The sequence below is a fragment of the Eucyclogobius newberryi genome, unplaced genomic scaffold (assembly GCF_026437365.1).
Source record: "Eucyclogobius newberryi isolate DKJ021-1_F unplaced genomic scaffold, fEucNew1.0.hap1 SCAF_9, whole genome shotgun sequence".
NCBI classification, from domain to species: domain Eukaryota; kingdom Metazoa; phylum Chordata; class Actinopteri; order Gobiiformes; family Gobiidae; genus Eucyclogobius; species Eucyclogobius newberryi.
The window spans coordinates 31,290,075-31,315,145 of record NW_027316532.1 but is presented as its reverse complement, the minus strand read 5'-3'; the positions used below and the strand labels follow the sequence as shown (position 1 = coordinate 31,315,145).

Genomic DNA, 25,071 nt, shown 5'->3' with positions numbered 1-25,071 from the left:
ACATTTTGACCCACTAGCTTGTAACCTTTATAGTTATAGTATAGTATTCATTACTTAAATACACATAAAAATATGATACTCGCGACATTACTATAGACTGTCCGTTTGTTGGACTGCCGATACCATAAACGTATATATATATAATTTTTTTTAACGTGTTTTTGTTTTTCTCTTGCACTTAACAAAAACAAAACGTGTAGGCACTCATTTAGACGCATTCATTTTCTCCACCAACAAATTGCTTTGCTAATTAATTTGTATTGCACTTTCAAAAGAATGACTTATTTTTGACTCGCAGTTAGCAGATTTCAACCAGCAGATAGCGTAGCGTAGCCCGTTTATCTACGCCGACGTAACTGATCTTGGAGTTTGTTTTAAGAGTCTTTAATGTCCTGCTTTGAAGTTCTTAACACGTTTTAAAATTGTGGCAGCTGGAACAGTGAACACTAAAGAAGAAGAAGAAGATGATGATGAAGAAGAAGAAGAAGAAGAATTGTTTACATTCCTTTTGAGTCGTAATCGCGTGACTTTGCCTCTAGACCCTATAACACATTTGCATGGATCTGTAGTGAAAACTAGTCACACAGAACTAGTCGCACAAGTTCCAGTTGCGCACAGGCGCGTGGATTTGCATCGGGCTCTTCTGACATGCTTTCACTTTCGTACCAGGTCCTAACACCGCCCGATGCCACTGCGCGCACTGCTGCTGACGCAACCACGCAGCCGAGAGTCAACGCGATGGCGGAGCGCACTGTCCCCAGTCCTGCCCACGGAGGGACGGGACAAAGTCTCTGAGACGACACCTGTGAGAGAGAGAGAGAGCAACCTGCCCTCGCCGTTCCCCTGATGTGAAACCTGCGAGGCGTTGTGGAATGAAACCAACCCCGAGTGCGCTCCCTGGGACGGACCAGAAGTGGAATAAACACAGCCGGAGTTGAACCCGCAAGTTCACTGAGGTATTAAAAGTCGCATTGACGCAAAGGGACCGCCGCTCCCGGATTTAACGGAGCTCAGAGGACTTTTTATTCTTGCAAGATGAAGTTCGCAGAGCATCTTTCGTCACATATCACACCGGAGTGGAGGAAGCAGTACCTTCAATATGAGGTAAAGTTATTTGTGGAGCTATTACTCCGTTATAATTGAAATACTGAGCAGAGAGTGCCGTGGATTCAGCCAAGGCGTTCATATACTGTTTTTGAGTTTAGGGTGAATGAGAGAAGACAAAAAATCATAATCGAAGTTGTAGCATCATATTTGAATGAACTGTAAGTCACTCCAGAGAGCTATCAACAGAAAAGAAGAGATGCCCCATTGTTTATGGGGGATTGACTGCGGTATTGAGCCACAGGGAGCGTTCACGTTTTATTACTGTTTTCTGAGTTAAACACTACTGTCTTCACCTTTCTTCCATAACTATCTGTGGGAAGATTTGATTTTTAAATAATTGATTCTTACTGCTCACCTAACGATATTTAACAGCACTAATATTCGAAAAAAAATAAGAATAATACTAAAATATATAGATATGTGCATGTATTTTTATTTTTAAACTTCGAGGCTGTGGGGGGCATTTTTTATTGGTTTATGTAGATAATGAAAGCTTAATATTTAATACATTTATGATATTAAAGTTTGAAAACCATTCTGATCCCCAGAATTCCCCAGAATAAGAATACCTCCAATGCATCACATTATTTTCATTAGAAAGGACTGTACAATTATCTTGATTTAATTTAAACGTCTTATGTGTATTATGTCACATTCCTTAGAAATGTATCAGCATGTATTTATTTGCTAGTTCAAATAATAGGTCTGTCTTTTCGCTGCAGACGGATTTGCCCAAATGATTTTGCATGGCTCGCTTTAGGATTACTATTGGCCAAGTGCACACATGGTCTTTGTTGAAAGTATTTTATTTTCACACCACATTTCGGGCTCAGTGTAAGAGCTTTAAAGAAGACAGAGATGACAGGACGACTGCTCTATTCCATTTAGCTTTATGAATTATAGACAAAGACTTCAGCACCACTGCAGGGCCAACACAACCTCCTTTTAACTGCTCCTTCTGGAAACAACTTTATTTATTTACACATACTCATGTATATTACGCACTAGAACGCTATTGAAATATTCAGATAAACATTTGTCATTTTTGTTTATAACTTTATTTTTGGAAGGTTAAAATCATGTTTTCTATTGTAGACCCTAACGCCTCTAAGTCTTGCAAACAGACGCATGGCCATACCAGCCATTTTACCTCTGCTCGGTCCTGTGTGACCTGAGATGGACGATAATGTCTGTTTTTGGCTTCGGATTGTGTCAAATAAAAATAAAGAAAAACAACTTAAAATGAATAATGACAATGAATTATAATGTACTCTAGATGTTCCTGTGAAGAATTTTTCACAATTATTTTAACATTTTAGTGGGTGTCTGCTCTGCCCGCCATAAACACTCTTGAGTGGGTGGCGCTAAAAGAACATGAATGTCTTTATAATGTTTTATACATTGCTGTCTGCCATATTCCGTTGGCACCTTATGGATAGTGTCAAATACTCTTCTAATTATTTTACTCACAATTATATCACAATTCTTGAACTTATATCTTAGCTGAAACACTGTCTTTGTAAATGTGTTAGTAGTTTGGAGAAGAAAATTGCGCAAATTAGTGAAGCACCTCATTACAGGGATGCATTGACAGCCGATTGAGTGATCAGGTGGGTTCTTTATCCTGTGGGATGTCGGTATAAGGTTCTATGCTAAACAGGTACTTTGTATGGACAAGTGCATGTTCTGCTCCATCACTGTCCCTGATGGACAGGTTTTGCTCAGTGGACAAGGAACTCCACTCTACACCAAATGTAATAGATTATATTCATCACAAATCTGTCACATTCATGCACAAAGTGGTTTTCTGTGAAAATATCATAGATTGTATTACATTGTTCAACAGGTTCCTGTTGTATAACACAGGTATAAGGGCTGTAGTTGCAGGTGCGTGGGTGGTCACCGCTGCAGTCTAATTACAGTTCACATGGAGTAAGTGAGAAAAGGTTCAACTTCTTCAAAATATGTATAATGTTCAAATACGAGATACATATTATCTTTTTACACTGTTACCTTTTGTTTGTTTGTGAAAGCACAGCCTGCTCTGTGAAGTATATAGTGTGTACTATACACAGCATATGACAATAACATGAATATTAACAGTATGAACCTGATGTATGCCACTGGCCGTGCACAGCCACCACTGAGAGCCCCCGTCTTTATTCTGGCATAGTCCTCCTGTTCCTCGGCGCACCGTTCCTCCCCCACCAGGAGGACATCTGGTCCCAGCCCTGCCCTCCACTCTCCTCCTCCTCACTCCATCCCCACCTCTCAGCTCTGCACACACTCAGACACACAGCTCAAGTGATCCACCATAGGCTTTCATTTAGACCCACAGATCTCTTTAGATCAATAATGTATTCTTTGAGATCCTTTCAAGCTGAAGATAAGAGTCTCGAGTATCCCTTACTGAATGATTTGACTGTTCAGTAGAGTCTCATCAAGCATCTCTTGTTATTTAATGCTCATGCTTCATTTACTTGACTTATAATCTTCGGGACACTTTGCGGTAAATCTTGCATTTTTGACATGTGTTGTTTTACTGTGCCGTGCACACACAGGTCAGTGGCAGCATCATAACCACTCATCTCTTATTAGACCGGGCTCACTGTGGTGATTATGCCGAGTGTGCAGGTTTATCACATTTCCCCAAAGACCTGCCTTTCCTCATTTCCCATCAAACGCATCACCATGGCGATGGTTTCACCTTAACAACACCTCTCTCTTTTAATGTCAGTTTCCCAAACACTGAGTGAAGCAAACTCATTTGGGATTATGTCTCTACCCCGGTTTTAAGTAAATATGCATGTTTAAACAGCTGAATACCTGTTGTTTGGTAATTGCTCTCCAGTGAATTTTGGTTCTGTGCTACAAACGCAGATGGTGGTGCTGACTTTGCTCTAACCAATTTGATGTCTCCTAGTTCTGGGCCACTTTGATGAATTTGCATACTGCACATAATTGAATGTTCCTAATTGGTCACATTTAAATGGGCATTTGTTTTTATTTCCCTTCAGGCATTCAAGGATATGCTGTACGCTGCCCAGGACCAAGCTCCCTCCATAGAAGGTAAGGAGACAGTGTCTGTATAAACAAACCCCGGCGCATAGGCAGACATGCTCTCATAGTCTTGAGCCTGTTTGGGATCCATCGAAATAACAGCCATTCATCTGTTAAAAATAGGCTCAGATTATGACCAACACACTGACCTTTATTACGCAATATCTGACCCGAATGAGGTCTATAACTGGAACACAGTCTTGGTCCCACGTGTTAAGTGTGAAGTAACATGTATTAGACTTACATGTTGAAGTCAGGTTTGATGAGAGTCATGGTGCTGTTATATTATGTGCTTATAATTAAAAAAAAAGGCTGTGAAAGATGTGAATTCAAAGAGCTAGGGATGTCAACTTGGTCAAGATAATTTGATTTATCGATAATGGTGACAAGTCAGGTCACAATATAATCACAAGAACTTAAAGTAAAAATAATCGTGATGATTTTGGAAGCAAAAGAAGTCATTTAAATTCAGTCTATACTCCAACTCCATGTCATATTAACTCTATTTTATCATTCAGAAGGTTTGATTTCATGTCACAGACTTGAGGAATGGTGACACTTTAGACAGTGTAAAAGGAAGGGAATTAAAACCGTGACGTTTCTTCACACACTAAACACTCCAGTGTGATATATCATCCCTACATAGATAGTGTTAATTTGATCGTCTGGCTGTCATGTGTTCAGTACAGTTCTGAGTGTATATTGTGTGCCGTCTAGACAACACAGCACTACATATTTGTATGGGTCCATTGAGGTCGTTGGTTGTGTGCTTATGAGTTGATGATAAATCACCTTGTGTCCGAACTCTGAGCTTTACTCATGGGTGACTGCTCTGCGCCTGTCGGTCTCTCTGTAGATGTAGGTGAGGACATGTTATGGATATAGACGGGGCCAATCAATCAACCAAACATCAAGCATCATTCATTAAGATGACAGTTATGAAGGCGATCACTAGGGCGTAATTACATTTTTGAAACAGCATTTGACCGGGAACTGGTTGATCTTACAGTTCAGAAGTAGATCAATTTAAAACATGCTGTTGGTGGAGTATGCAGTGATGAAATTCCTGTGTTTTAACCTGTTTGTTTTATAACTTTATGTTTATTGTGATTTAATACCATTTCATAAGCGCATAAATATATTCAGCATTGTTATCTGAACGTGAAGGTTTCAGTGACTCCCATCGATATAGGTTAAAGACAGAAAAGTGTTATTGAGGCGCTGATGAGATTTTGTTGACCTTTCATAAAGGAAACCAGATTTTCCGGTACAATGAAATGTGCTTACTGCAGCAGTTTTCCTGATTGAACTTGCAATCTGTTGAGTATGTTTTGTGTATGTGTCCTCGCTGGAATTGAACAAACTGGAGATTTTCTTTTCATCACACTTAGACATATCACACTTTTGTCTGCTTTATAGTTTTAATATAGTATACAACACCTTTGGATCAATCATGATTTTTATGTTTGGAAAAAAAAAGATACTCAAAGTTTATTCCCCTTTACAATTTAAACGTTTTCCCCATCTTGATCTGAGGAATAAGTATATATTTAAAGAAGATTTTTCACTTCTGTTTCTAATCTGTGTTTCTATGCATAATGTGCTGCAACACCAGAATTTCCCCACTGTGGGACAAGTAAAGGTTCTCTTATCTTATCTTGATCTTATCTTGATGTTGTTCAGAGTGTGGTTATATTTTACATTTAGTGCTCTTATAATTATATCTTCAGGTCTTTTTTATATTGGTAAAGTATAAGGTTTCTTGTCAGTAAAAGTTTGATTTTGTTCACTAACTCTCACCTCTCTCTCTTGAATTCCTGCTGTTTCCGACCTGGAGTTGTGAATGCCAATTTAGTGCCTTTTACATTTGGCCCTTTGGTGATTAGTGAGCAGTAATTCCAAAATTCTTCGCGTTCAAATCTCTTGTTCTGGTGAAGGTGACATCAAAACACAAGAACTCTACTATAAGCCACCGTCCTCAACAGGCAAACAGCTGGTTGAATCTGTGGACCTCCTGTTGCAGCCATTAGAGTGAGTTATGCCACAGACTAATTCAATTAAAGCTGCATAGGATTACAGGGACAAACAATGGGCACGTATTAAAGACGACTGCGGATGTGGAGGCCTTGCATGCTTTAACATTGCAAGCAAATGAATTGGATTGTTGATGTGGGTCATTCATTGTTTTGGTTTATTTGTTCTACCCTTCATCTGTGTCTTTGGTAAACGTGTTTTTGTGATGTCGGTGTAATCCCTCATTCGTCCAGGCGTGTTCCATAGTAGAAAAAGCTTCAGCTGTAGTCATCTGGACTCAGTTTGAAAAAATAGACGTTTCGACTCTCATCCAAGAGTCATTGTCAATAACAGAATTTAGGTCGAGAACTCCGATATTAATACTGTTCTGTGGTAAGGCTCCTCCCAATGGGCGGGTCTTACCACAGAACAGTATTAATATCGGAGTTCTCGACCTAAATTCTGTTATTGACAATGACTCTTGGATGAGAGTCGAAACGTCTATTTTTTCAAACTGAGTCCAGATGACTACAGCTGAAGCTTTTTCTACTGTGTTTTTGTGATGCTATTGGGAGAGGCGGGGCTGAAGGGGGCTGGGTGAAGATGGCTGCGATTGCACTTTTACCATTCATACGAAGAAAGGAGGGCGGAGCCTCTCCAAATGCACTGTACAGAGATTTTCCTTTTAACTTATAGCAGACGATAGAACCGGAAGAGAGTGGTCATTGATAAAGGGGCGACTCCTCGTGTTACATAGTAGTCCTTCTTGATTTTGTATTTCTTGGCTCTCACATGATCCCTACAGGGCTATGCCAAATCAATAATGATAAAAATATCTTGGCTGTGCAGTGCTGTTGGGCAATGCTTTTTCCATTTTATAAAATCACTTGTAATCGTATCCTTTGTGTCCTAAGCTATTTACAAAAAAATGTTTTGGGGGATTGAAAATTACATTCCATTCCATTGCAAGACATTGTAAACAAAAACAGGTACAGATTGTTCTGTTTCTGTTAACAATTTTGTGAAGCCGTCTCAAGCAGCTATTATTTCAAAACAGCTGAAACAGTCACATTCTGAATCACTAATAGTAAAAAAAAAACGATGATTATTGAATACATCCAATTGTTTATTTTTGATGTGAAAAATGTCAGCATAAATAACTAGCCTAAAATTACTTACTACCTCAGCCACTTATGACGGCCACCATTTTATGTGTTTTTGCAGTTGACTGTCATTAGAGCCTCGCTGAATGCTCACACCACTTTCAGACTGTGCTCATTGTCATTCTGCTGGTGTATATGACGGAACAGCTGCTTATTATTGCAGGAGTTTGTCCCAGTTGGAGTCTGTACACTCCTTCTGTGATTGCTGTCATTTTCTTGCTTTGTGCTTGGGTGAGAGTTTGCCATTTTATTTTTGCAATTCAAGCATAATATTTATTTAGTATTTTACACTAGTTAAAATACAATTTATTATATTAAATATTAACCTTAATATGTGTTACTTCCTGCTTATTTTATAGTGTATTATGTCAAGGCTGGACACAAAGAGTCAGCCGTCCAGTAGCTGCTGCAGAATAGTGCTGTCAGTAACAAATGTATTTTAAAAATCTCAATGTACTTATTTGATATATGTAAAATAATCCTTTGACTAGTTGACTAATCGAAAAAATAATCACTGACTAGACAACAAGTCAACAAAATATTTTATATATTTTAAATAAATACTTTTAAAATATATTTTTATCAAATAAAGTTTGAAATGTAGTGATGGAGAATATTTACAAATAAAGTATATTGTTTATGCAAATTAGATATAGTTTATTATTTTTTGACAATTTGATTGAAAGATTGAATATAATGCCTTTTTATAAGAGTTTGATAGTGCCGATTACAATGATCAAAATACAACTACAATTATTTTTACAGTTGTCCCAATTAGCCAGTTTATCGTAGCAGTCCTCCAGCAGCATCGACAGGCTCAGTACCTGACGTAGCAAAGAGATTGAGAGATTGACGTGTGCTACACATAGAGGGGGCCGGAGCAGCACAGCGGCCGGGGTCTCCCACCCGTTTGCATTATTGATGGCTTTTCGACAGCGCTGCTGTCTTTGGCTCCTGCACTAATTGTACAGGTCATTGTGGGGGTTGGTTCTCCCTCCCTACATTTACATTAAGAAATACCCACTTTTTTTTAATTGTAGAGTGGCATGACCACATTGAAAATAACACGTTGTATCCTGTGCTTTGGGGGGTGTTTGAAGTTATTAGGAGGAGGGGTCTCAGGGTCAATCCAATAACGGGATATCTCTCTCAAGGTCACAGCCCGATCGAACTGAGATAATTTGTGATAAGATGATGCTGATTGCTAATTGGGTAAAGTAAGACGTTTGATGATATTTAGTGCAAAACTTAAACAATGAGTGAAACAGCTGTAAATATTTAAAAACAGACCGAATGAGATTTGGTCCGAGAGAGGGGATCCTTGAAGCAGCAGACAGACAAACAGAGCGTGTGGGAGGTCCCTGGGCTCATCTCCAAGGCATGTTGCCCTGCATTAGCACTGCAGCCATCCCGCAAGAGAAAGAGAAACCTTCAGAGATGAAAGTCTGCAATCCATACATCCATTATTCATTGCTGAATTAGATCTCGCTTGAATGAAAGGATGTGAAAGAGGAAGAGTGTGAGAACGGGAATGGTGTGGGTCAGTCATAAAGGGGAACGGCGTTTGTGAGTTTTAGAGATCAAGGAGTTCAAGTCAGGATTCACTAAAAATATGCAACTAAATGAGATGTTCATGGTTGGGATCGAGATTTGGTCATTTCTAATCATCAATGATCATGATTATTATTTATTTTATTATAATTTTAACCTAGGTGTACAGCCAATTTTCTAAATGCATGTGGTTTAATCAGTTTTTGTGCTATATGGCAATGATTAAAAACCTGCATTTAAAAAAATACTGTAAAGTCAGCCCTATTCCGGGTGATGTTATGGTTTTGGCATTTGCAAGTTTAAATCCTCGTCATACTTTTCTACATTCCCACCTTCATTACGTACAACTATTCGACTATTGTTTGATTTGTGAAGCTCTGTTATGCAACCGATTCCGTGCTTCATCAAAATAAATTGAATTGAATAAAAATAAGATACTCAAGGGAACTCTGGATTTTCACCTTGCAAAAACCAGAACATTCACTTTTTGAAACTCACACTGATAACATCATATTTTAAAAGTACACCATGCACACACTCTGCTCATTGGGATATTTTTAGATTTGGAGTATTTTGGAAGTGGGTATAATTTTCTTCTGGATACATTGCAGAAAAACAAGGACTGGAGGAAACAGAAGCAGCCTGTGAAATGGAGATGTAAAAGACTGAGTGCTGGTTGTTTATCTACAGTGCATTAGGGTGAAGGAGAGGGTAGGGGTGAGTGGAGGTCATTCTGCAGCTTACACAGTTATGAAACATCCAGATTGATCTATTTTGTGATCATCAACATATCTTTTTACGGTCTGGTGAGTGTGGCTTTAATTCTGGCCGTGACACGGGTGCACGGATCCTCAGAGCCTATGATTAAGTAGGCAGATAAGGTCTTTCATATTTGTTTTGCCTGCCTCACTGTTTGCCCTCATGTGCTCGTTGAAAATACAAAGCTGTCAAGGTCGTTAATAAGGAGACTAAAGAGAGTCTTCACATACAAAGCGGTGGACAATGGTGGAAGTATTCGAACAATGCCAAATTACATTTTTAAAAAGAAACAGGAAACAGCTGTGGATTCTTCCGATTTAAGTGACTTGTTAGCATTCGCAATAACCTTAATCTCACCTCTGCTGTTAGGCCAGTTATTGTTTTGAGTCTGCAATGAGAAGCCTATTAACGGCTCTGGCTGATGTCCAAACTGTCAGCTGCTTGGCTCAGCTCAAGCTCAGAGTCAAGTTACACGGCTTACACGATATGAAGTGAATTTGTTTAATTTGAATTACTGTTGGAAGCTTCTGAAATTAAATGTCACACATAATGTTTGTTATTGTAGGCATACTAGCCAACGGTGGGGCAGGAGTGTGGCTTGTGTGTTAGGTGTGATAGTGACCTACAGGCGCTAACCTGCTGTTATGCTGCCATATGCCACAATATGTTTGGACAATTGACATAAGCTATACAGTGAGTAAAAGAGTGGGGTATATTGTCTTTTCTCAATTGCTTTCTGCAAAAGTGGTTGGTTAAAACAATAAAAATCAGGTAATGTCATGTTTGGAAAGAATTCTGTTGAAAAAAAAGCACGATATGTAGCACAATATTTTAGTGCACATTATTCACAAGGAAATACTGGTTGTTAGAGAAGCTGTGGTTGTCAAGTCGCTCATCGTTATCATGTGTTTTAGGACTGCGCTATAAATACTGGACTGAGATTAATGAGGCACTCTTCAACACTCCGTTTGACTTCAAAACTATGTAACCCAGATATAAAACTCCAACAATGTAAACGATAGATGGATACACTGGACTGAACTGAACTAACTGAATGTTTACAAAGTGAAAAGACGAACCTTTGCAGTGAACCTGAAAATGGACAAATTTGCCGGACATTGGGACAAAAAGGACCGATACATTAGGGAACATATGCCGGACTAACTACCGTATTTTCCGGACTATAAATCGCACCAGAGTATAAGATGCACCAGCAAAAAAATGCATAATAGAGAAGAAAAAAACATAAAGTTGCACTGGAGTATGAGTATATAAGTATAGATATAAGTATAAGTCGCACCCCGGCCAAAACTACGAAAAAGGTGCGACTTATAGTCCAGAAAATACGGTACTCTTTTTGTCTTCTTGCTCTTTTTATTTTGTTTTTTATTATATAAAATTATGTTATATGTAAAACTAATGTATACAGAAGACAATGCACAGACAAAGGGAATTCATTTGCTGTCCATTCAAAGGTCAAAGAAGTAACATGTCTTCTTGGTCTGGAGTTTTTGGGATCCATAAAGCTACAGCTAGGGATATTTGTGCCTGTGCAAGCATTAGTAGGCAACTGGGCCATTACAGAAGTCAGTGTGTCCTTCCCGTGGCCGAGTGCTGCAGTGGATCTCTGGAGAGTTGCAGATCTCAACTCTGATTGGTTGTGAGTTGTGAATGTGCGCTCCACCATGAAGCCTGCCTGTCTCCCATGTCCTCCTGGATTTCTTGGTCAGCTTTTCACATGTTGTCAACAATATTGCATTCCACTAAACTCGACAGAGGTGACACACATTTAGTTTAGTTTAGTCTTTAGGCAGTGAAGGTTCAGGTGCTGGTAGCCTTTGGGACAGAATTACATTGTGGGAGACAGCTGCCACTGTTTACCAAAGGTATGGCCATTAATTCAATTTAAAAAACAGAAGCTTATTCTTTTGCAGAAGATATTCTCATAAATTTGGGGTTAGGGGCCATTCTTCCAGGGAGCTGAGATATTGCTTCAGAATTTTTTTATTTATTTACACTATATCACCTTCAACTGAGACAAGAGGGAGGAGCGTTATCAATAATTTACAACAAGTGTTCCCTCCTGGATGGCCTGTCTGTTTTATATTAAATGCTGAATTATTAACACTGTCTACAATTGGAAATATTGTGGATCGTCCTCCAGATGTTGATGAGGCGCTCAGTGGTAACCACAGAAACTTAAATAAACCCTAAATGGATTGTGATGTGTCGTTTAGTTACCCATGTGAAAGAAGAACTTATGCACATTCTTCATTCTTTGCTTTTTTCTCCACTGAATTTGCCACTACAAATCTTCCACCAGAGAGCATAAATAACGTTTGTTTTGGCATAAGATTTAGACCAGATGCCTTACCCAATCTGGCGCTGGATTCAGCACAAAAGTTACAGTACATTTCTAACTTTACACAGGGTTCCAAATATTTCAAAGCTGTCATTGTTTTCTGCTGACTGCTGAAATGTCATCTCAGCAGTATAAAGGTTTGCTTTTGTCCACACAGTGTCCCCGAACCCTCCTGTTACCATATGCTGGCCTCGGGCAGAGATTATACATATTTCATGTCCTCCTTAACATGTGACTAACCAGTACTAGTATAGGACTTTATAATAACTGCTGACTTCACTGCGAGTTTACTGTCAGTGTTTCACTGCTGCATAATTCCTGACTTCCCAGAGAAGCGTTTCCAGTAACGGCAAATACGAGGAATGGCCTGTGTACATAGAAACAATAGTTTATGTCTGTTTAGCATTTTGTCCTGAGGGCAAACGACATGGCTCCTTGACAAGTGCCATCTGATAATTAGGTCTTATAATCACCCCATTAGTATGCAGACCAATTGAGCAGAGAACAGCCTATTGTTCACGCAGCATGAGGAGCCCCGGCCATTAGGAAGATTATAGTAAAACACTATTTGTCAGGACTTAAGTGTAATGTAGGCACATAATAATAGATGTTATTTCTTGTCATGTCAGAACACATGATATATTGTAAAAACAGATGTCTATTGTGTGCTTCTGTAAATTGTCAATAGTAAATTGTACGATTGTCAGACTCAATTAATTCTAACTTTTAATTTGGAGATGAACAAACCAAACGGTCTTTAGCTCAGTTTCCATGGAACCAAACAAGCAGCCCCCAAACACTCTTGCCCTGTTTTGTTTTAACACTTTAGTGAGACAGTGAGCTGGCTGGGCCAAGATTCAGCTTCTGATACTTTGGGAAAAGGCCATTTTAGGACAAATTTGTAATGTGGTGTTCACAACAGGATATTTATTACAGAGACTATCCATTCCAAAGAAAAAGGCTGCTTCTTCTTCTTAAAGCACCTACTACACTTGGATGTGATGGGCACCTGCAGGTGTCTCCCCAATACATATTGTGCAAAATGCATGACATAAATTTGTATTCAAACTAAATATATGTTGGTGAACTGTTTGTGTTGCATGCCATATGCCATTTTCCTGTGCATGCAAATTAAGTTAATGCTATAGGTTTCAAGCACAGCCGAGTTGTAATTCTCCTAATGCAATTATGCCAGGAAATAGCCACTAATCTTATCAAATCTCATACTGGAATGGACGTCTGCTTTGGTAAAGGTAGAGGAGCCGCATGGTTGAATAGAATTATTGAAAGAAAGTTTTTAAATTACACTTTAAGATATATATTTAATATGGATAGATATAAAATGCACCCCAAAGAAGGCTCATCAGAGCACAAAGTGTTTTTTAAGCTTATAGTTATGTACAAATAAAGGCTTTTTAAAATGTTACCGTCAAGAGGGCCTTGACAAGAGTACTTTGCCATCATCTCACCGGCAACTACCTACTATATAAATCCCTTTACATTAAATTAGTTTAGTAGGTCTGTTGATGGCTGAAATTGTCATGATTGTAATTGTTTGAGCCGTGTCTGACTGAACTGTGGCCATGTGAAAAATGACTTGTCTGCCTCTAAAATGTCTTGTTTAATGTCTGCTAATCTGTTTCCGTCAGAGTGACTTCAGAGTGTGTGTGTGTGTGTGTGTGTGTGTGATTTGTGTGTGTGTGTGGTTTGTGAGGTTTGTGAGGTTTGTGAGGTTTGTGTGTCTGTGTCAGTGGGTTTACTCTTTATGTTTCAGTTCATTTTGTGTTTCAAAGTAAAGCCATTCCACAGTGGCTCTTATCGAGTGTCTGCAGCTGCTGTTGTGAGAACGCCACTGCAGCCTAAACGTTTTCACACACCTTGAGTTAGACGCACTGCGCTGACATACATACTGTACAAACGAGGATGATTGCATGTCGTTAGTGTTATTAGCACTGAGATGCTCTTGAGGAAAACATGTCAATTGTAAAACATTTTAATTGAGAGACACCATCAAGCTCATACTTTATTTTACCAGAGACATTTAACATTAAGACCAAATCTGTGTAATCTCTCGTAATCTCTCATTTGTCCAGCATTAGAAAAGGGTTCCAAGGGAGACACCTGGATCTGAAATTGAGACATTTTGACTTTTTAAATACATTTCAGCCAAATAAAGGTTGAAATATTGAGAATTTTTACAAATAAAGTGGATTCTTCAGAAATTGTTTAGGCTTTTTTTGATATTTTGTGTGTGTGTGTGTGTGTTGACAATTGCCATTATCAAAATATGATACGATTATTTTGTATAGCCGACTCGTCACAATTAGTTGAACCAAGATTAAATCAAGGCTAATTTAGACTTATGGAGGAGCTGGGTGCTATTGTGATGTATTTAGTTAGTTACATTACAATATTGCAATACTGATTATTTTGTGGTATAATGTAGTCGTTGTGTTAACCCTGCGACGAGGGTGTACCCTGCCTAAGGCCCAAAGTCACTGGGCTAGACTCCAGTCAACCTGCAACCCTGGACGGGAACAAGCGATAGAAAATGAATGAATGTAGTCGTCTCCAGTATTTCAAAACTCTTTATTTACATTTATTTATGGTAAACTGGCCTACGCTTCGGTGTCTCCCGTAGAGAATATTACCTAGTTTCACACGGCAGGTTCACCTCATCTGACGCAGGTCTGTAACGAGGATCATATTCAGTCTTGATTAATGGCCCCAGGTTGGACTATTGACACAACACTTATCTTGTTTTTATGAGCACAGCAGCCTCTACACAAACCCCACACGTACGCTCAGTCACCTCTCATCTGATCAGTTACAGGTCTATGGGCCATTTCCCGCCGCGTAACTTCATTCAGTTTTCTAACATAACATTTACTAATGGAGATACAGTGTGAAGCCATACAGCCATTTACGATCATCATAACGTTCTTTACAGTTGATGCTTGTGCGTAGGTCTGTGCAATTCATTTAATCCAGTCGTTTGCAATCGTCAATGATCGCTTGGGACTTTTTAATCTGCAAGTCAATTCAGTGGATTCTGTGACAGTAAAAGCATATTGTTTGGAGTTCCGACTTTTGAGAAATAAATTGGATTAATTTGTGTTTTTAAAAGCTGATTTCTTCTTCATGAAATTAAGATTGAATTTGTTGAAATAAGAAAACAGTTAAAACAAAAAATAACCAATCAACCAATACAAAATATAAAATTGTGATTTAGAAAAATAAATATATACATATATCTCAATCTTGCTTGTGTGTGAATGCTTGTTTTTATGTGAAATTTTGGGAAAGGTCAGTGACACTGCACTAAAAGACGCTGCACTAAAAGACAAAGGGCCATTAGTTTAAAAAGAACAATGATCCTTGAATGAGAAATGTTTGAAGTTTGAGTTTTGTATCACTGAGATAGGAAAAGTACAAGTCCATGCCCTCAGCTTCCTTTTTACTTGCCATGTGCTTGAAATATTTGTATATAGACACTGATACTTTCACATAATTAAACTTGACTTGGGCATCATGTAAACAGTGATGACGCAGAACAATACCTGCATTCACACGCAGTAAAACAACCCGCTGTGGCCGTTTGATACACTCCGATCTGCAGGCTCTCGTGTCTGTGGAGTTCTATTGTTCTTTGTAGATCACAGAGGCAGACAATGAGGACGAGCAGATGAGATGTCCCCACTGGCTCCACTTCCTCTGTGCCCCCGGATCAAAACCTAAGAGCCAGGCGAACATCACAGGAGCTGCCACCCATCGTTACGCTCACAGATTGCATTGCCCAAACTTTATGTCTGTCGAAGTCGGACGGCTGCAGCGTCAGTGAGGAACAGAAGAGGGAGAAGTGGAAAGAAATCGGTGCAAGAGAAATCATTACTCTACCGTTTACACACAATCGCAGGCAGTTCAATAATACACTTGAATTGAAATGTGTTTCTGTCAGTCATATCTGAATAGCTTTAGTGTTTTTCAGCGAACAGCTTTCTATACCGCATATCTTGAATGTATTTGAATGTACTAGTTGCTGATTTTACCACTGAATTATTATAATGATGTTTTAAAGATTTAAAGAGATTGTGTTCGTTCAAAGCAGCTTTAATTCAAATTCTGTGAGAAGGTGGCCTGGACAAATTGAGCTCAGTCGCAGCTGGATGTCAGCTATGATTGGTCAAGCTGGAGTCGGGGTCTGTGATTGGTTGATTGCAGTTACATTGGCGCTGGCGTAGCGGGCCTTCAGGTTGCCTGGAGACAGCTGCGTGTGTGAGTGGCCTTGGCAAAGCGGTGGCTGTCTCTCTGCAAAGGAATCTGTATGTTGACAAACAGAGAAACAAAGAGAGAGTTGCCTTTGTGTGTTTGATGTGAAATGAACAGGTGCTACATGTTTTTAATGTTTCAATTTTTGAATACAAAAAAATAAATCAAATAAAGTACTCATATAGTCGATCGGTCGAGAGTTTCTTATTTGACTAATTGTTTTATTAGGATTATAACTGCAAAAAAAAAGAAAGCTTGCAGTGAGTTTGGGGAGTGACTGGATATTTTAATCTGCCTTTCACTTATAATTTTTGCATGCAATTCTAATATTTTTTGCCAATGCCGTGCCACGCCCCTTTTCAGTCAGTTAATTTACACACACAGTATGTCTTTAGTTCACCAAGAATTTCTTCAGTCGACAGTCCTATATTCACTGCTACTGTTGTGACGTGAGCTAGCTCCGAGTGAGCCCACCAGCCCCCCCCCGCGCCCTCCGGCCGCGCTAAAGTACGGCGTGTCGTCGGTACACGTTTATATACACGTTTATATGAAAGAGGAACTTCACGAACGATCGGGACACGCACTGGAATCGCTTTAAATTAACTTGTTTTGACTTTATTCGGCTGGATTGAGTGTTTTCGTCGTGTCGTTGCGATGTGTCTTGGCCCCGCCCCCGCCCCCCGGCTCCGGCCCCGCCCCTCGGCTCCGGCCCCGCCCCCCGGCCGGCGCCGTACCGCGTTTCCACAAAGGAGAAACTCATGAAACTGCGGAGAACAGTCGTCTTACCCGGAGATCGTCACGTTATCCCGTCGCAATACTGACCTAACCTAATACTGATGTGCAATTCTGTCATATGTGCAATTACTGTGAAATTCATGTGCAATCCATGTGCTGTCGTGACACATATTCATGTGCAATTACTGTCGGGATCACATGCAATGGTATTTATTTATTTGTCTATGGTAGTTTTTATTTATTTATAGGAGATCTTCTACTGAAAGTGTTTTTCAGACTTCCTATAAGTGATCTGTTCTTGTGGATCTACCTCTGTATCTTCCTGCGTTGCACCAATGAAATTTCCCCATGTGGGACAATAAAGGAATATCTTATCTTATCTTACTGTGAATGAGAATTTGTCATAAACCGAGCAGCACAAGAGTTGTGCCATATCATTAGACTGGTGCAATAATGACATAATTGTTTAATTGTTTCATCTTGCTGAAACGTATATTCATTCCTATACTGTATGTATGTATGTATGTATGTATGTATATATATATATATATATATATATATATATATATATATATATATATATATTTATTTATTATCATCGTTGGCAGTGTAGTCTTTAATGCTTAGCCATATGTTTTATTTGGAGAGACAGGAAGAGTGAGAACAGCAGCACATAAACAGAAGAGAGTTTGGAGTAATTTATCTGTAAAGTAAATTAAATCATCAAACTTAATGATCTGTTTTTTGTCCTGAAGACTATAAACCGCCAGCTGCCTGTGGACAAACCAGACTGTTGTTAAAAGGACCATTAACCTGCATCCGAGCTTCCTCCTGCAATATATGCTCAGAATTCATCCTAAATATTACATTCTAAACTGATATAGATAAATCATGTTGACTTACCTGAACAATACTATTTAGATGTCATTAGTTGTTGGAGCACAAAGCCCCTCCCCTCTCCTCAGTCTCACAAGGCTGCTGACACGTTCCCGTTGAACCCTTGCCTTCGTTGCCTTGACGACTGTTCTCACACTGGGCGTGTACCAATCACTTTTTCTGCGACGGTACGATAAGTGCTACAATTATGTAAATTCTCTTGAAAGTGTTTTTCATGTTCAACGTTGATCACAGAGAAAAATACTATTTTTCATCTAAAACTAACAGGCCAATCTTTGTTACTCACATCAATCTTTAGTCAATTTCACATGATCGTTTGTCTTTGCTTGAACCTATACTGTATATGAATAAACCCAGTGAACTCAGGGATTTTAATAGAAAGGTATTTCAGTATAAACAATATTTCAAAGATTTAGAATTCGTATAATTATTTTAATATCACCCACTTTCAGAAAATATTCAGTTGTAGTCATCATTTATGTAGTCATAAAAAAAAATGTAATGTTTCGACTCTCATCCAAGAGTCATTCTCAATCTGCGAATCAAGACTGGATTAAGATGAGAGTCGAAACGTATCATCACCCGCTTTACATTCTTTCTCTAAATTCTGTTTACCACTAGGCTTGTCACACTAATTACTTATTTTTCTCTATAAAATAGCTGGATATTTATTTTTTGGGGCTCAATATTTATCGGTTTGTTTTTTATTTGTTGTTGTTTGGATGAATATAATAGTGTTTCCTTGGATTATCCTTTTAGATCAGTGCACTGTGATATTTCTCTGGAGCAATATATCACATTTCAAAATGTGTTGTCGTGACAGACCACAGTACCACAATATCCCTGCATCAGCCCTGTATGAGCTTTATGAATGACCAGCCTTTGTTTTGTTTAGGAAGAAAACCAGTCCCAGGTGACGGTTTCCCAGAAGCAACAGAGCTGAGCTGAGCTTTGCTCTTGAACTGCTGCTGTTAAAGCCTGTTTTGTACAAGCATAATCAGGTATTAAGTATTTTTTATCATCAATATTATTATCAAGTGAAGACCAACATTTCCTAATATTACAGATGTATTTGAAAAGATTGTATCTAATATTGCAATTTTATAAATTGCAAACTCGGAAGTAATGTCTCTGTGTGGTTAGCAGGCTTGCTGTTGTCATTTCTGTTGCAACATTTTACTTCCCCTTGAAAATAACAAACTTGACGCTGTAAATAATTGCAGTGCCAACTGCAAACTCCATTTGTCATGTCTTTAATTATGAGTACAGTTTAGCCCCTATAATGTTTCACGGCATTTGTATGGATAAGTGAAGCACAATCATATTCTGATCTAAATTCACTGCACTAAAGGAAATGGGATAGACACCACAGAGAGACATTCTGCTAACAAAAATGAGAATAAGTGATGCAGTAGATCTGCATAAGTGCTACACATCAACCACTGAGCAACATAACAAACATCTAATTCTAGATTTTAAATTTCAAATAAAATATTGTAATTAATACACAAGATGTTTTTATAAATTGCAATTACAACATTGAAATTGATGAATTAAGTTCCTATTTGTTACATGCAAATAATAACTTTTTATTTAGGACAATAGTAGTTTGTAAGTGGACTGGAATTACAATTTATTCCTCAATGAATAAAAATACACTTTTAATACTTTTTACATGGATTACATGGATGACACTTGAATTTGTTTTTGCCACCTAAAACTCTTACATTTAGCTTCTTCTCCGCACAGGAAGTGATGCCGTAACTCAAACCTTTGCTACTTCCAACGGTTCATTATTGCTTAGTGCATCTGGTGCTACTGTGCTCTTATCTCACAGATAGAGCCACATGTGCAGCTGCAGTTGGACCGTGCCATCTCATGTTTATGGACACTGGCACAGGCACAGTTGAAAGGGCTTTTGAACTTTGGGGCAGTGGTGGTCTTTTGTTGTTTGTCTGTCAGTGGTCCTCAGTCGTCTTCTCATCCTCGGCCCATCCTCCACCAGCTCCTTTTCATCTGCCTCTGTCAAATGAAGAGACGAGAGCGTGTGCAACTGTGGGTGTGTTTTATGGTGCTAACCTTCAGAATCTAATCGTTTCATCAGCAGGAGTTTGACCTATGACCTTCCATGTAGTTATTTTGCCATAGCCGGCTCACCAGAATTATGAGGGCATCTGTGTTCCGATACCAGCGCTCTCACATGTATCCTTTTTCTTATTCTTTTGTCTCTGCCTTTAGAACGAGTGAGAAATCTCTGTTGTGCATTATCCTGTCCCTGAATTTAAAAGTAAATTGTCTTTTGATGCAGGTCAACCTCTGTTTTGCTCCTCTTGGCCCCATCACTTGTGTCCAGTGAGCTGAAATAACAGCCCTTTAACCACAGACACAAGGCCTTTACACTGTCACAGCTACCAGTGCACAGTTTGGACTGTGCACTAGTTTGGACTATTTGTTTAGGTGAATGTACTGTAAGTGTTCATATTCCTATCCGAAGAGAAGCTGGACTCAGTGACCTTGAGTCTAGAGTGCTCTCCTCTGTAAAACATTAACAGACGTTAACCTGGACGAAGGACCATAGATTAGTGTTTGTAGAAAATATTGCAAACCCAGGTCATGTTGTCTCCCCCTGCGCCCTGTTCATGCAAATACAGGGCTTCTGTATAAGAAAACATTTATAAAAACAAGTGATTGTTTAATTGTCCCTGTGAAAGAGTGATTGCCCAAGTGATTCTTGTTGATTCAAGTGACGCTTACTTTGTGTAACATCAGTAGAACATTGTTGTCCTTTGGCAGACTGAGGAGATACCTGTAGATGTTGCCGCACTGTTGCTGTCACATCCATCATTGTAAAGTCACAGTGCAGCTCTGTGGCATTTTAGGGTCCTTAAAGGACGTTTTAGGGCCGCTCTAATGAATAACCCAACAGTGGGACAGAGGCTCAGAACAGCCAGGGGGCCATTCTTGTCCCATCCATCATCGGATTGGGGCCCCTCACCAAACACACAGGTGTGGATCAAGAGGGCTGTGATGCTTGTTTGTTGTATTGTTTAAATCTAAACCAGGGAGTGTAAAGTGTGGAGAAAATATGATCAAAGGAGAAGGTAACACTGTTGTGATACTGCGTAAGGCACATGCTCGTCCCGCTGCAAAGGGATTTGTAAAGACAAAGAGCTGGACCCATGGGACTCTGCTCCATCAGCGCGCTCTGCCTCTATTACTGATTAAACCCCCACCATCATGTATCTCTTATGTATCGCTGTGTGTGCTCTCATTTACACTCCCCACAGGTAGTCTTAGAGCCATGGACGCGCCCCTCTATGGGTCACATGACTGCTCCCATGGTAACAGAAACAAAGCCTCATTAGCATAGCTGATGATGTGTGTATCATCAGAGTCTTAATGCAGTACAGTATATTTTGGGTGAAAGCATAGTTTTTGACTTCATTAAAAAAGGTGTTCCTCTAAACGCCTGTTGAAGAGTCTCCGCCATAGAAAAGGCCAGTGTAAGATTTCATGTGCATGAAAAAATCCAGACAAAAGAAAATGAATGTCTAAATGAACATGCATGTGTCCGGAACAGATTAATTTCTGTGATTGTTTTTATATTCATGCTCCGTTGTGTGAAAGATGAGATGCAATGTTGTTTGTCATCAATCTTTGTGACATTTGCGCTCTAATTTCACAGTCAGTTGGTGTGAGCTGCTCTTTTCAAACACCAGTAAGATGTGCAAGGCCAGCCTAATCAGAGATCAGCAGTATTGATCACCAAGAACACAGTAAAGAGCAGCTGCTTACCATGCAATACAACGATACTGAGCAAGACTAATCAACACTTATTGATCATTTTGAATCGACGGCTCTGCCAGATGTGGTTCCACAGTCTTCCTCATATGAATTGTATTTCCTCTAATAATTCATGTCAGAAACATTAGGGTCAGATCAGTGTGTGCCTGCATTGTATTAAGAAATCAACACTAGCAACACGTTTAATCATTGAGATATCACACAGCGGTTCTCAGAAATAAGGGCAGACACAAACGTGGAGGAACACCTGCTCATTCGCATTCATGCGCACAGTCCCAGTGATGTGAAAGCAATTGGCTGCAGCACGAGAGGCCAACTCTCGTAGTTGGTTGCTAATGGCTACAGGATCCAGGGGAGCGATGTCGATAATGACAATGTCACTCCCAGCCAACCAGCTCCAAAAATGGGACAGGACACACACACTTACAAAAACATGTGCAAATCTATGGGTGCACTTTAACGCACACACACTGAGAGGCTCCAGTGAAATAGCAGGGCAATTTTCCTCCAACAAGGTGCTGTGTGCTATTTGAGCTGTCACAAAGCCATTTCCTCCCTGAGGCATTTTAGCTTCAGGTCTGGTTTGAACAAACTACCTTCCTTTTCCTCTGATTCCAGTATGTCAGGCTCAAGGTTAAATTATGCTCAAAACACCTTTGTTTTTTACTAAATGTGATGTGGGTTTAGCGCTAACGTAGATGTAGAGCGTCCATCTGCTTACTGTCTGAAGTCGGCTTACACAGTTCATTTCCTGACCACATTCATCAGCTGAGACAGTGTTTATCTGTGAAAGACAATCAGGTGCAACTCAATTACTTTTTCCCTTTCCCGGGACATTACTGTCATTTTAATTCATCACAGTCTTATGAAACCTTTTTGTTCTAGATGTAACACCAGAGCTCTCTGCAGTCACAGATGATGTAAGGTCAAGCAAATCCTTAGGACAGTATCACTGCACGAGTTATAATAACATTTAGAAGTTGCCTTAAGCTTATTCAGCCATACATTATATCATCAAAACTTTAAAACTGCTAAATGGTCATCAACATTTTCTTGTATATTAAAGGCATACCGTGTAACATTTCTGGTCTGCCCCTGGTCTGCTATTTATAAAAACATGAAATAATTTAGATGAAGAACATTACATTATTACTGTCACCTCTTCACAGATCTGACCTGTAACTGGGCCCCGTACCGTCATCCAAAGATAGCTCATGCCATACTGTGGAATATAGCTCTAACACTCCACCAGAAAAGTTCCTTAGTGCACTTTTAAGTTTAACGTCTCTGCTGATTGATCGTGGCAGAAACATTTGAATCTTCAAATATATCACAGTCACATACTTGTTTCTTTAGGTCCTGTGAATAAAATGAAAGCTGGAGGTTGCACATCTTACTCTGCTGCAGGATTTGTACTGGACATATTGTATTTCTCCTACACTATAGACCTGAAGCTTTTATTACCTTGTCTGATATGCGCCTCGTGTCTCTTCCACACAACTGCACAATCTCTGCAAAGTGCAAAGATATTGAGTCACTACAGCCAAAAATACATTCTGAGTACAGATACAACCACTGCTGCACATTGAGAGCCAACACTACATGTAATTAGCCGACCTGCGAGGCCCCGTTTCTCCTGCAGCGCGCTCAAATAAGACATCATTGTTACAAACAGGCCTTTTTCATGCCCCATTGTCTCCGTGGACCAGATGATGATTAATATCAGTGGTGTTTGGGTAATGCTCACCGGAACATAAAGCGTATTGTGATCTAAATGAGGCGTGACGGTGTGGCCCAGCCCTAACTAATAGGGTTAAACCATTATGTGGTGATCCTGACATGATACAAGGAACTATGTATGATCCCTGGATGTAATTTAGTAGCTCAAGACGTGTTTGAAAAGATGTGAGTTCGGTCTACAGGGATTAATAAAAACAATTGACTCTGAAACTTATGCCAAAAAATAGCAGCGTTATAAATAATGCCAAACCCAAATAAACAATTTATAATTTTTTTTATCATTGATATAGTTTATTCATTAAATTGTAAAAACTTATCTAGAAGTCTTCATTCTGTGAGAAGAAACATCACGATTGAATTTCTACCTTTTTCTCTCATTCAAATTGTCTACTTCCCCAAGTGGGGGTCGGGACACTGTATTACATCTATTTTTTTTTATTGTAAATTTGCATGATAACCTTCTAAAATATATGCAAAACAGTGCAGGTGTAATTTTGCTGGTTGTCACACTCATTTTCCTGAGGCATTTGTCTAAATCACATAGAACTATATTACTGTGCGTATGTTATTGAGATGTAAAAGGCAAAGAAAAAAGATGTTTATTTCATTTATTTGTTATGGAGAAATAAATATGCGGAAACCTTAGAAGTAATTGTAAAGAAGAAGTCTAAAAACACAACTTTTTTTTAAATTTCTTGATTATTTATCCTGGGTAAATAAAGCTAAATATATAAACAATGATTTTGTTCTATTCAACGCTAACAACACTGACAATCTGATCATTTTAGTGCACATTCAATAGTTGTCAGTCCATTTTGTTTTGTGAATCCATCTGGCGCCTTTTACATTTTGTTATCAGTATATTCCCCACATCCCTTTTTCATACACCTTATGTTAATTAGTTTTCACTTCAGATCACCCTACTTTTTCCAGCTCAGTGGTTCTCTGAATAATTTCCCACAAGCATCAGGGAGGTTTGCCTCTGCAGCCGCCGCACATATTGTCCAGCCGCCTCACACATGTAACGTGGGATGTAAAGACTTATGGATTCAGTAGTTCAGAAATGATCCAACATTTCCATATCAGTCCGCTGCAGGTTTATACAAAGCTTTATACCGTTGCCTTTTAAATCAGACTTGATCGTTGTTGAATTAGATTTGCCTCAATTAGGTTTGAACAAAGCGGTCTGCAGTGGACGTGCCTCCGCATACTGATACACTGATACTTATTTGCTTCCTTTATCCAATAACTAACAGAAATAAAGACCAAAGCCGATATGAGGCGGATGCAGACATACAATATCTATAATGTAATAAAAGAAATTAGAATCCTGTTTGTTATATTTGATTATGGCTTGCCTTCGAATGAGAAGTTTGATTGACATAGAAGGGAAAACAGCGGATTTTTAAGCTGCAAAGTCATGGTGATTTGAATCAGGTAATTTTAAACAACCACTGTTATCACTGTCTGCCTTTTCTTCAATCTACGCTCGGTAAAGTATAAAGCAATCTTCAAGGACTGTGTGGTGCTGGGAGGATGGAGAGACAGTCGGGCCGAAATGTGATTTACTGCGATATGTATGATAAAGTTTCACACCTTGGCTTGAAACTG

The 25,071-nt window shown here is 39.1% G+C and overlaps 1 protein-coding gene across 1 annotated transcript in view; it reads left to right on the top strand.

The window, feature by feature from the left end:
• Window positions 1-712: 712 nt before the first annotated feature.
• xpr1a (xenotropic and polytropic retrovirus receptor 1a) overlaps window positions 713-25,071 on the top strand; it is a 47,827-nt gene continuing 23,468 nt past the window's right edge. The window contains exons 1-2 of the mRNA XM_072437985.1: window positions 713-1,104; window positions 4,125-4,176. Coding sequence (XP_072294086.1) covers window positions 1,036-1,104; window positions 4,125-4,176 — 121 coding nt within the window. The 5' untranslated portion in view covers window positions 713-1,035. The remainder of the gene's footprint in view (window positions 1,105-4,124; window positions 4,177-25,071) is intronic.